Source organism: Prunus persica, chromosome G1 (assembly GCF_000346465.2).
Source record: "Prunus persica cultivar Lovell chromosome G1, Prunus_persica_NCBIv2, whole genome shotgun sequence".
NCBI lineage: Eukaryota > Viridiplantae > Streptophyta > Magnoliopsida > Rosales > Rosaceae > Prunus > Prunus persica.
In genome coordinates, this window is record NC_034009.1 from 7,117,286 (window position 1) to 7,131,099 (window position 13,814).

Below are 13,814 nucleotides of genomic sequence, written 5' to 3' on the forward strand. Positions count from 1 at the left end.
ATCGGTGTTCGTTTGTCCAATTGGATTAGATACATGATTTTTTTATTTTTTTTTTTAAAAAAACATGATTGGATAGGATATGTCGGATTTTCTTGTGATAATTTCAATCGAATCTAGTTAGTTTCATCTTCTTCTTTTTTTCATTTTTTTCATTTTTTTCTCTCTTGCAGTTATTTGAAATTCAAAAAGTTATGAAACATTTTCAGTCATATGAAATGTTGAATATATTATAGAATCAATTTTCTTTAGCATTTAAATTGTCTTCTACATTTACGTTTAGTCATGCCCTAGAGTAGTAACTCTGGACCCGGTGAGTGAAAATAAGAAAGTAAAATAAAGAAAAAGACTAAAATAGCGTTTCTCTCTTATGAAAATAACTCTAAAATCTTACAAGCGTGCCCTAAATAAATAAAGTTCTATCCCTCGCATCTAATTCAACCTTAGTTGGTTTAGTTGTTGTGATGCCCACTAATAATAATTTAAAAAAAAAGAGTGAGGGATGAGCAAACCACCGCTCCGTGAGTAAATTGTGTAATGTGTTAGTCAAGTAATGTCATTTTAAACGCTCTAGAAAATGTTATCTGTCCGTTGAATTTGAATTGCACAAAAGTCATCCATTGATCAAGCCCACACATGATTGTTTCTTCATATGGGCAGCACATGCGCAGGGGTTGGTTTACACACTTTTGGGGCTACATTTTCCCTATAGCCGATGACTGGAGTTAGCCTGAAATCCTAATGTGTGCATGCTCACATTCATACACAAGAATTCGTTTTCTATCTCTAGAAGAAATTAGAAATATTCAATCATTCCAATTCTTAATGAGTTATTCATACTTACAATGAAAAATAACACAATGTCAATGATAGAGAAAACTCCATATATATGAACAATGTAAGTTATGATTTAGCTTAGATCAAATTAATACTTTTGGTTTATATGGCCACGATCTTCTCAGGCACAATGGCATAGACTTTGCACAAATCTTCGAGGCCTTCTTACATACATATAAAGGCCAAGGAGGTCTAAATCACAGAAATGGAGTTTGGTTTTGATATCAAGGACTCTCGAGTCCTTTTATCCATGGCTACAACGTAGGCACATATGAAGATGTGGCCGGTGCCTAAATATTAATTATAGTTGGTATTTAGATGACAAGTACATAGTTCTATTAGAGATGACAGGTATTATAGTTCCATATCAGCCAGAAATATAGTGGTCCATACATATGCACCGGACTAAAGAAACGAAACAGCAAAAAGAAAAAGAAAAATGGCTGCGCATGGAACAAAACTCGCATTGACAGCGCAAATGAAATGTGCAAGTTGAAAGGAAACTGCTATTTAAAGCAGTTGGTGGTGTCCTGTGGCCACTTATTAAATCAAAGCTGGCAACTTGTGTTTGTCCTGTAATTTTCACTTTTGTGCTCGAGTCAGTTGCGGCGATTTGATAAGATTTGATAAGGAGTAACGTTACATGGGATTAAATAGGAGTTATTTTGCATCATTAGCCCATACCGAACGATTTTTAAAATTTCCTGAACTCTTTGTTCTTAAGAATATTCTTCGCTCCTTTCTGCCCAACCTGAAAGCACACAGCTAATGCGGTACACTTATTGAACAGAGTTCTATGGTCGGTTCGCCGCATTTCGCTCAAAGGGTTGAAGGGAGATAGTGTATCAAGCTATTCACAAGGGCCAACTTGATGCTCTTCCCCAGGGATCCTAGATGAGGAAACCCTAAGAGGTAGGATGGGCAGTTGGTCAGATTTAGGAGGTGCTTCTCCCTAAATCACTAAAAGTGATTTTGGCCTATCCGGAATCACTCCTAAACGAGCCATAGTATGTCTTAAAAATTGATTCATAAAATTGATTCATGATATGGGCCCCATTTTCTTTAAAAATATTAAAAACTAATACGGTATTTTACATTTCGGGTGGAATTAACAATTTTACAAGGTTTCAAATTGTCACCTAGGCTATCAAATCCAAATTAACATTTTAGCTAGGAAATGAATGGCTAAGATGTACTTGTCCATATTATCCAACAGCCACACACAAAACCCAAAGGAGAGAGAAATTTTTTAAAAGAAGTCAAAATGGACAAAATTGCCCTTATTTATTTTTGGATTTCTTAATGAATCCTTTACATTTGCATGTCTTTGATTTGAAAGTCGAGAGGTTTTTCTGTCTTTTTTGAAAAAACTTTGGCTTTTTCCAAAAGTGAAAGTTTTTTTATGGCTAAAACTTAAATTTACTTAATAATAATAATAATAATTACCAAAAAAAAAAATTTAAAAAGAGTTCCAGTCATACAAAATGTTCATAAAGAAAACGTGTTCACAAAAAATGAACATAAAAAATTCCAATTCTATGAGGGGGAATTTTATGTTGTTGGAATTTGTATTTTTGGTTGTCGAAATGTTTATCAAACAAGTTGAGATAAAATCTAACAAATTTAACTCAAGAAAGTTAGCACAAAATTAAAATTATTAGTCTCTAAATGGGTCTCTAAAAGTGGTGGAATCAGAATCATGGTATTATTGTGGTTGTATCTTTGGCGTAGGCTTGGAGTTGGTGAACGCTTTGGACTGAGCTCTTGCAGTTCTCTTTCATTACTCTCCATCTTGTTGGATTTTATGGCATGGTCTTGTGAAATGAGAAAATTATTATTAGCTAACGATATTCTATTTTTATTTAATCTAAATTATAGGGAGGGGGATTCAAATTCGAGTGCAGAGTAGAGAGCACATCCGCTTTAGCAAACTTGAATAAGCCCATATCTACTTCCTTGTTTTCATGGCAACTAATTATCGGAAGGTAATGAAGTTCCATATATTGTTTAGCCAACTTTGCTCATGACTCTTGTACTCTCTGTGCAGCTAAGGGTTATCCACAGAATATCTAGAGGTTTAAATTCAATTGAGAAAATTTTCCTTTTAATTTCTTCGTATGTAAGTTCATCTTCTCTTCTTGAGGTTCTTTAAAAAAATTACCATTTTTCATTTTTCTTTTTCGTTCAAGAACCAATAAATGACAATGAAAACCTCAATTGAATTACAAAAACTGCAGCTTTATAATTTTGGGTGGGGTTACAATATTATATGAAAAAAATACTAAATTGGTCCAAGCCGCATGAGGTCGATTTGGTCAACGGATCAGGCAAACGACCTCTGCCAAACTTTATTTGTAGCTTGTAATAAAATAAAGGAGCAGTGCGCGGTATTGGAATAATGAAGTTTTAGGTTTTTATTGTGTTTTGGAGTCTAAGATGATCTCGGATGGGTTCGTGGCTTTCTGGAGAAGTGTTCAGAATGTTTTTATCTTTAAAACAAGCTATCTTGGGCCTGGTTTGGACTAGATTTGAGTCTAAAACGTGGCTGGGCAGTTTGTGGGCAAATTCTCCTAATCCAATTTGGACTTTATATCCTAGTATCATTTTATTTTAACTTAGTTTTCTTGTGGGGATTGGGTAGCTAGGTTTTAGGAGGTATTTAAGCTCCTTCTCACAGCAATTTTAGGTCTTCTTCTATTTGGCTTTTGAACATGACGTTGTGGAGAGCAATTGTTAGGGTTTTGGAGTTATTGCGACTTTAAGGTGTTTTCATTTTTATTCATTCGAATGATATTTTCTTGGATTTCAATTATGAATATGCGTAACTAATTTCTTTTTGCTAGGGCGAGGCCATAAGCCTTAGCATGAATATGAAATTTTATTAATTTGCTTATGAATGGATGCATGTTTGCTTTGAATTATTAATCACTGCATTTAAAACTATCTATCTATTTTAATGACCTATCACCATTAGGATATTTAGACAAGTAATTTGATGCAATTTTTGTTGGAACATCACCCTGAAATTGAGGAGGGCTTCTTGTGATTAGTAGTTGTAAGTTCACTTAAGGCAAACATCACACTCCTAAGGGTTGCATGGTTTATCAAAGGGTTTTCACAAAGCTTAATGAGTCTTGCATGTTTATATTTGATCTGAACATCACAGACGGATTGCATGTTAGATATATGTTTTCACTTAAATATCGCAAGGAAAATATGGATTAGGAAAACCTAACCTTCAAAGCATATATGTGGAAATACATAAGTAATTGATAGAATTGCATAGGATTGTGACGGTGAGGGCTAAACCCTAGTTTTCTCTAAATTGTTAGTTTTTAAAAAGAAAACGTTTTTCTCCTTTGCTGTTATTATTTCCCTAAAATTCTTTTCAGTGATTTTAATCCTATTGCGCAGGTTCTAAAAAATCCTATCATGTACTCCTGTAATTAATTCGATAACTCAAATGATACAAGTAAATATAACTCCACATAATGGTGAAATTATTGTATGGTGCTGTAATACGGCTATTTTCGACCTATCCAATACCACTTCGGTACAAATCATCACCTTATTCAGTAAGAAAACACTACACAATTGGTTTTAGTAATCTTCCACCACTGCCGACTAATTACACATAATCACCTAAGAAACCTGCCATTCCGATGGTAAACAAATCCAAGATATTTACAGTTGAAATACGGAATTATATGAACAACATGCCTTGCAAGCTTATCTTTCTTTCAGCATCTTAACGCCAATATACCTGCCCAAAGCACAAAAATTGAAGGGAAAAAGAATAGCAGCTTATCAGATTTCAAATCATTCCATCCAAATAAATGCTTAAATAATTTATTGCGGCTCTGATTTTTTTTTTTAAAAAAATTTGGGTCAAATGCCTCTGTGATTAAGTGTACCTTCCTAACATCATAAGGGTGGCCTGAGGATTGGTCCCTGGTGAGAACTTGAATGTGGATCCATCAACAACACGTAAGGCATTGATCCCCTTGACTCGTAAATCCCCATCAACCACCTTTCCCACAAGGCATCCCCCATGGTAGTGCCAAAATGTGGCTACTGTCTCTCGACAAAATGTTTCCAAGGATGCGGTATCTGCAAGGTTCATTGGTAATGGTGGTCCGAAAAAGTTGAAACCATCTATACCAGGCAAATCTTGAGCCTTAAATGGTTTCAACGAATTTGTGCTTAATAAATCACCGATCTTCCTTGTGGCACTAACACAACGAGCAAGATCCAGCGGATTTGCAAAGTAGTTGAAGCGAACATTTGGACCAACTTTGACGTCATAGGACGACTGCAGCCTAAGCGAACCATGGGACAAGGGTCCTGGAATTTTGTACGCAATTTGTCCGAAAGTTGAATTTATCTTTGTGGAGAAAGATGGATCAGGAAAAACACTAAATGGTGGAGTAGAAAATGGTAACCCCGAGAAAGTCTCTATGTAGAAATCGCTTGTGATACCAGCAATCTGTGGAGTAGAGGCATCCAGTTGAAATGGAGGCAAAATTGTGATGTAATTACGAGGATTATCACGCATAAATTGTCCAATGTAAGGCTCGGGGTGAACAACTGGGATTTTGATAGATGAAAGGTAGGGCTCTGGGCCAACACCACTAAGTAGCAGGAGTTGAGTGCTTCCAATTGCTCCTGCACTCAATATAACCTCTCCCTTGCCATGTATGAAGGCCTTATGTGACCTCCCTTTAGAATCACTATACACGATTCCTCTAGCAGACAAACCTGCATGGTTAGAACAGATCGTAGTTATTATCGAATTATTGAAAACCGAAGATATCAATTAACTGTTAATCTAATGGTATTTCTCCTGTCAATGTTCGAATACCCTGCTCCATTAACAAAGAAATTAAAGTAAAAGATGCAAATATATGAAACGTACTTAGTGCGTTGGAAGAGAATATGATTCTCTCTACTGTGGCATGAACTGCAACTCGCAAGTTCTTTGGGTTTCCTAGATTAAGCAATTCCACAGCTCCATGTCTCCTTCCCTGATTGTCAAAAAGAGTACCCGTGACCTTACTTCCTGGAATGTGATTTAAATTATATCCGTTGTCTGGACAAACACCAGCCTCTAACAAACCTTCCTTTACAACAGATTGCCAAGGCGACACATTCTGGGGGGATATGACAGTATTTTCAACCCATTGATAGGCCTTGTTAACCAAATCCATGTCCCATTCAATTCCTGAGTTTCCATAAAATTCTTTTTCGGCTCTAGAGTATATACCAGTGTTGATCATGCTTGACCCACCAAGAACCCTGCCTCTTACATTGGCCACACCATCTTCGGATGTGAACCTTTCAGCTGGCGTCTTTCCATCGTCTTCTAGCGCGAGAGTTGTAATAATCCCATCTTGGCGCAAAACACTTGGATATGCACTTGGAACACTGCCCTTTTCTAGCAGGAGAACCGAGTACTTTGCAGATAAAGTTGCTGCTAATGGGCAGCCTGCTGTACCCCCTCCAACTACAATGTAGTCGTACACTTCTTCTAATGGCAGATCAGTGGAATTATAGACAAATTTCATGTAGCTTAAATCTGCAAAATATGAAGAGATGGAAGTAATTAAATTGTATCAGGAGAACTGTTTGTTATATAATACCAATATATGCTATCTCCTTTTCTCTTTTTCCTTTCTATTTTTTTTGGGAAGAATTAGAGTGATACCCTTAAGCATAGTTAGTACGAGCCTCTCGGTACACGCTTCCGTGACTGTGAGAATCTTTTTTAAAAAAATTTTAAATTTATTTTAGAATTTAAAAAGATAATGGATAGTTGTATTCCATAAAAATAGAATCTATTATCTAATTTTTCTTTTAATTTTATTATTTTTTTAAATATGAAAAAGTGTGAATTTACCATATTATCCTCATTTAATTAATAATTTGAATTCTTAATGTTTGCATTAACCAAGGGCATTTTCTGGTATTTTGAATGGTATTTTGATTTATATATATATATATAGATGTAACCGGACGGGAAATTTTTTTAAAAAATACGGTGAAAGATTCATCTATTATGTAATTTTATAATATTATTTATGTCAGTTTATTAATAATATGTGAGAATATGTGTAGAATACATGAATTTTTTATGTATTATTAAAAAATTTATAAAAAATACATGTAATAAAAATGTGTATTTGATATGTGTACATAAAATGAAAATATTTATAAATAAATAATAAATAAAAACTTAAGTACGTGTATCTATGATACGAGTATTCATCAAAGTTTGGTGTTGTTAAAAAATATATTTTTATGTTTTTCATTGGAACAATATTTCGAATACATATTTATGTAAAACATTATAGGTAAAATATATTCGTAGGTACATTTATATAAATGTTATCACACGATTCACGCCCATGAATATATATATATATACAAAGAGCTTCCATCGAAGGATTCCTCAAATACTTATTTGAGGGACACCCTTTGTGGAGCCCACTCCGAATTGTATTCCACTAATCCAAACTGTTTATTTTGTAGATACACATTCAAAGATCATCTCTACAAAAAATTACTTGAATTCTATATCATTTGACTATTCAATTGAGTTATTGAAATTTTAGTACTTTCTTGAAGCACCGTGTTCATTGATTTTGTAAGACACAATTGGATGTCGAAACGGTTATATATATATATATATGAATGTACCTATAAATTTGTATTTGTATATTCAAAATAATGTGCCAAATAATAAACGGACTAAAACAAATTTGTGTCTGACTTCCCTTTTGTTAAATTTGTTTTCCATGTCATGATTCTTTCCAAAACTGATTTCAAGATACATGATGAATTATTGAGAAAATAGTGATTTACCGTGATCAGATGGAGTGGCGAATGATTGAACCTCAGATTGAGGATAGAAGACAGACAGGTACAAAAGAAACAATACAACACCAATTCTTGACTTTTCCATGTCTTTTTAGCCAGGCTCACGTTTTTTCTCCTGAAAAATTCAAAAGCAGTTTCAACAGCTTTTCAAGTAACACTATAGACAAAGACAAAAAAGGAAAAAAATATTCTTTTTGACAAAGACAGATTTCAAGACAGCATACATCCACTTTTGACCCAAAAGTCCTCTTTTTCTTCCTTTTTTCTTCCCTTGCATGGAGTTTCTAGATTGTAAAACTATAGACCCAGAGGGCACTTCAAAATTAGCGACAATAATTTTAAATTGTTTTTAGAGTTAGGTTCACTAACACTTTTCTAATTGGCAGTTAACCTTTTTTTGAATCAAAACAAATAGCTTTCATTCAACTATGAAGCAAACAAAATACAATCAGAAATACTGGAGTCTTAAGTGCTACTGCTATATTGTGACTTCGTTAAAATCTTGTTATTAAAATTCTCAGTGGAGGAAATTAGATTAATAAAAAAGAGAATTTACCTTTAAATAAAATTGTTATGTTCTAAAAAAACAGAGAATTTTTTATTTTTATGATTTCTCTATTTAGTTATTTCAAATGCATTTTATCTGGAGGGTTTCTAAATGATAGTGAGAATTTAGCCGCATATACTCAATACCAGAGGTTATCCCACTTCCCCTTGGGCTCCTTCCCTTGTACGTATATCGAAAAACAAAAAACATCAGTCTAACATTTTTTTTTTAAATTGAACTTTATTATATCAACAATCAAATTGAATTAGCCAAAGTGAATTCTTCATGAACCAGGAGCCCGATAACACAGGTTAGCTACATGAAAATACCAGCCTATCAAATAATAATCAAATACCGTCGTACTTCAAATTCGGTGTCTCAAACATACGGAAACAAAAAAATGTTATGACAAAAGAAAAACAAAGAAAACCTTATGTGCATGCTCACATTCCTACCCAAGAATTTGTGTTGTATGTTTAGAAGAACTTACAAATGTTCAATCATAAAAAATAAAATAAAAATAAATAAATAAATTATGAGTAATTCATACTTGCAATGAAAAATAGCACCATGTCTATCGATGATCGAAAGAACTCCATGCACAATGTGAGTTAGGATTTACCTTAGATCAAATTACCACTTCTGGTTATCTAATGCCACGAACTCCCCAAGCAAAATGACATAGATCTTCGAGGCCTTGTTACATATATATATATATATATATATATATATATAGGACAAGAAGATCAAAATCAGAGAGATGGAGTTTGATTTTAATTTTAAATAAGGACCCCGAGTCTTCATTTACCCAAGAACACACAATTAGGCACATTTCTGAAGATAGGTTTGACATTTTTACATAGCTCTATTGAAGATGATAGGTCGATGTACCTAACAAAAGAAATCAAATACAGGGAAGCGAAAATATGGCGGGGCATTGACCAAAACTAGCAATGAAAAGTCAAATGAATTAAACACGTTGAAATGAAACTAAGCAGTTGCTTGTGTCGTCTGGCAACTTTGCTTCTTTATTTCAAATTTGGCAGACCGGCTGCTGAAACGTAATGGGCTTCAAGGGACAAGAAAAACTCCAAAGAATTTTCAGATATTTTTTTATTATATTTTATTGGTTTAACTTCTATGATAGACCTACCAATAACACTTTTCAATATGAAAGCGATGAAAATTAATTAAAAAGTAAAAAGGTGTAGAATGAAGAGCCAGATGAACGTTGAAGATGCAGCGTTGCGGGTTATGGCTATGTGGGAGGAAGTCACGCTTCACGGCACGTTGTAGGTAGCAACACTTTCTTTCAAACTGCATTTGCTACAACATCCGGTGTGCAAATAGGATAAACAAATAAGCTTAGGGGATACAATGAAGCGCAATAATACACTGATTTTACTCTGCATTGAACAACCAAGGAGTCACCAAACACGCTAAGAGATTAACAAGGACGTTCAAGATTAACTACGAACTGTTGGCGTGACTTGTGGATATTGACTTACTTTCCTTACACACCAAGAATTCCTATTATAATTGTAATTGATTTACTTTAATTTCTGATTTCCTACTGCAAATAGATTTAGGAATTTATTATTTACTTGCCTATTTAGGTTTCGTTGTATTATAAATATGACCTCCTACAAGGAGAAGAATACACAGAAAATTCCCACAAACAAATATTCTCTCATAGTTTTAATATTTTAGCGTGGTATCAGAGCCTAGTTCGATCTAGGGACCTGTGCTTGTGTTCTTCTTGAAATTTAAGTGCTCTTCTCCCCCCTTGAGAGGGGGGGGAGGGGGAGTGAAAGGGATATGTTTATTGACCTATCCCAATTACCTTGACATATTTCCATGAAGATGTTGCTTATTTCTTGACTCCGACGACCCCTTCTCTTCAAGGGGAGAGGAAGATTGAAGAGAAGTTGTGTCTGAGTGAATTAACTAAAGTTTATATGGAAGAATTTATTGTTGCCACTGCCGTGCTCATGGGGTTTCTGTGTTCTGCCTTACCTATTGCCGTGCTCACAGGGTTTCTGTGTTCTGCCTTATCAATTGCTATGGTCACACAGTTTCTGTGTTCTGCCTTACCTACTGCCGTGCTCACAGGGTTTCTGTGTTCTGCCTTATCTACAGCCGTGCTCACAGGATTTCTGTGTTTTGCTATGTGCCCTATTTTTTAGGGTTTGCTCTTGTGTTTTCGCTGTGAACTTTGTTTTAGTTTGTCACTTGTTTCACTCGTGGTTGACTAAAAGATCTTCTCTACAATTGGTGTTTCTCAAGTATGGTGTCATGTGACTCGCTTGTCAAGTTGGGCCTGCGAAATATCTTTGCCCAACTTGAGGGGGAGTGTTGGCGAGTCCTTATTTCATGAGAATTTTGGTTACTTACCAATTATATTTTGTCCTATTATAATAGAGATTATTTTATTTAGTGTTATGGGGGTTGATGATTTTTTCAACCCTCATAGAGGTAGCACCACCGACTCATTCTCTCATTCTCCACCAACCATCGTTGAGTTGAGTGCCCAGATGGCTCCGCTCCTACAGATGCAGACTTTGACCCCGAACCCGATCCAGAATCAGGATCCTCTTTTAACGACCCCGACCCCGACCCCGACCCCGACTATGATGACGACCACCCAGACCCCGACCCCGACTATGACGACGACGACCTCGACCCCGACCCCGACTCCGAAGACGACCCCGACCCCGACCCCGACTCCGAAGACGACCCCAACCCCGAATTTGTCTCTGATTCAGACCCTGATCCCGATTTCGACTCCGACTCCGGCCTCGACTCAGGCTCAGATTCCGATCCTAATTCCTACTCAACCTGTATCCTATGCATCTTCCGCTGCACAGATTATGACTTCTCGACTAACGACCCCGACATATGGACTAGATTGCACATTTTGTGAAATCCGAGGATCAATTGGCGGATATTTTGACAAAGGCGATTTCTAGTAAAGCATTCCACAATTCACTAGATCAGTTGGGCATTGGCGACATCTATGCACCAACTGAGGGGGAGTGTTGGCGTGACTTGTGGATATTGACTTACTTTCCTTACACACCAAGAATTCCTATTATAATTGTAATTGATTTACTTTAATTTCTGATTTCCTACTGCAAATAGATTTAGGAATTTATTATTTACTTGCCTATTTAGGTTTCGTTGTATTATAAATATGACCTCCTACAAGGAGAAGAATACACAGAAAATTCCCACAAACAAATATTCTCTCATAGTTTTAATATTTTAGCACGAACTAATACTGCAGAAATTACTCTCTAGTGCTTTTGTTCTAAGATGCAATCGTGATAAGAGGGAAATGTTCATAGCAACTATCTTTTGATTTGGTTACAGGTTTTTTTTGAGTGTTGCTAAACGAACTTTAAAATTAACTGAATACACCCTATGATCTAAGTTCATCCTAATTTTTAAATCAAAATATAAAATTAACTAAGTACAGCCTATTTAACTATCAAAAATGTACTTGTTACACCCTAATACACTCTATTACACAACACCAAACCCATTCAAGAACTGACTGCCGAACACTCCATCGGACCACCATATCTGTCCTCACAATAGGGTGGAAAAAATCCAAGCATCTCATGGAATGTCTTCCTAGTTTATGAATGTAAAAAGTAACATAGACGAATGATACAATTGATTTTGGGAAAACATGTGCCCTCAACCAACCTAAGATTCTAAGCAGCAGTGTGTCAAAAACACAAATCCTGTGTTTTTCAATTTATCGTTGAAGAAGGCGAATTTGCTGAAAATATAAAACAGAAAATGAAAACGGTGTTGGACCCTTACCATGATTGTATCTTGTATTTTTTGTAATTAAGTTGCGTGCCTATGACAACGAATGCCATATATGCGTATAGAAAAAAAAAAAAAAAACCCCCTCATAACATATTGATTTTTAAACTTGTTTTTTTTCTTAACCATTAGATTAGATCTAATGGTGAGTGATCACAATTTCTTTGAACTATAGGGATCCAGGAGAACGGAACTATAGGTAAATGTGTATCAGAATACAAATGGAAAGAATCATAATGCAAATGGAAAGAAAGGCTGATGAGTTCCCTTGGAATTGTGTTTTGGTTATGTTTTTTTTTTTTTTAAATTTGAAAAAAAAAAATTAGTTTACAGTTGACACTATTAAGTTGGGCTCAAATGGTGTCAAGTGCGTGGTGTCTCAAAACGTAAAAATAGGGGACAAAGTAGGGTTTTTTATTGGGCCGAGCCGGGTTTTTCCTGACTTTTTCTTTTGTTATGTTGGGTTGAGGTTTCAAAAGACCAGGCCCAGACTTGCCCATTGAGTTGAGCCTATGAGGACCTTTCAGGTCGGGTCGGGCCAGGTCACCGATGGGCTTAAACGAGTCGGGCATTTTATTTTATTTTTAATATTTTTTTAGTAATTTTTTTTTATATCTTTTTGTTACAAATTTTTAGACAACAGGGGACTGCATTAATTTTTTAAAAAAAATTAAAGACCGGAGGCCTTTGTTGTAAACTGTTTATTCGTTCTAAAGCATGCTACTTGTTGGGATATTAAATTGTGAATTTTAGCAGATTGAAAATTTGGGAAATGTTCAATTTACAGGGGAGACTGCCAAAATTTTGGTAGGAAGTCTTTTCTTTAGTAAATGGGCCCGACATCGGTAAGATGTCGAAAATATGATGGGATTCGTCCTGGTTTCCGAGGAATCTGGAGCGGGTCCTGTCAAGCGTATCATGGTTATCCAAGCTAAATAGGGTGTAGGAAGGAACCTATTGAAATTGGAAATGACCGTGAAATTGAATCATTCTCTTATACAATACTCTTTATTCACATTATTAGATAATGAAATCTAATGTCGAATATCCAAATGTTTATATGATTATCCTAGTAAAATTTGAAAACTTCTTCTTTGAAATCTTATCCACTATTCTGCTCAGAGATTTGATCAATCATATCCTTGGAGTATTCTCTCTCTTTACTGAGAGTAGAGATTCCTTGTTGTACATTCATTCGTCTCCATGAATTTATTGAGAGTCCTGATGAACACTTTTAAGTCATGTCTCCTACAACACAACTGTATAGTGCCCTCAAAGAGAAACAACATAGCCACAAGACATCTATAATGTCTCTGGTCTAAGATTAGTTTTTGCACCATTACAATCTATGAGTTCTAGTTTGACATGTGAGTAAAGACTTCCATTCTAGAACTCATGTATATATACGATCGCTTCAGTGTACTTATTCTTCTACAAGTATCTACACACATATCTTGGTGTCAACACACTCAATGATTTGAGACCTCGTCATTCTCTACATGTAGAAAAGATATTGTGTGTACTAGTCTTGGAGGAATATCAACGCCCAATTGATACTCGTATGACTAGGGACATATTTAGAATTAGGGATCATGATAAGTCTTGATGTATGCAATCTCATTACATAGTTCTCATGTCCACTTATATTCCTAGGACTATAGTTGTTTTACGGTTATGATAATATGCCAAATATCATGGTTGAAAACAATTGGTCTTGCTC

General features: G+C 35.3%; 1 protein-coding gene across 1 annotated transcript; it reads right to left on the reverse strand.

The window, feature by feature from the left end:
- On the reverse strand, positions 4,367 to 8,957 carry LOC18792970 ((R)-mandelonitrile lyase 1). The gene is made up of 5 exons (XM_020555315.1): positions 8,880 to 8,957; positions 7,696 to 7,825; positions 5,750 to 6,409; positions 4,749 to 5,592; positions 4,367 to 4,597 (listed from the first exon to the last, which is right to left on the reverse strand). Exons 2-5 carry the CDS (start codon positions 7,793 to 7,795, stop codon positions 4,564 to 4,566), a joined length of 1,638 nt encoding a protein of 545 aa, XP_020410904.1. The 5' UTR covers positions 7,796 to 7,825; positions 8,880 to 8,957; the 3' UTR covers positions 4,367 to 4,563.

Coding starts and splice junctions, on each gene's coding strand:
- LOC18792970 (XM_020555315.1), bottom strand. CDS start 7,795: ATGGAAAAGTCAAGAATTGGTGTTGTATTGTTTCTTTTGTACCTGTCT. Junction 6,410..7,695: donor CGCCACTCCATCTGATCACG/GTAAATCACTAT, acceptor CATATTTTGCAG/ATTTAAGCTACATGAAATTT. Junction 4,598..4,748: donor ACCCTTATGATGTTAGGAAG/GTACACTTAATC, acceptor TGCTTTGGGCAG/GTATATTGGCGTTAAGATGC.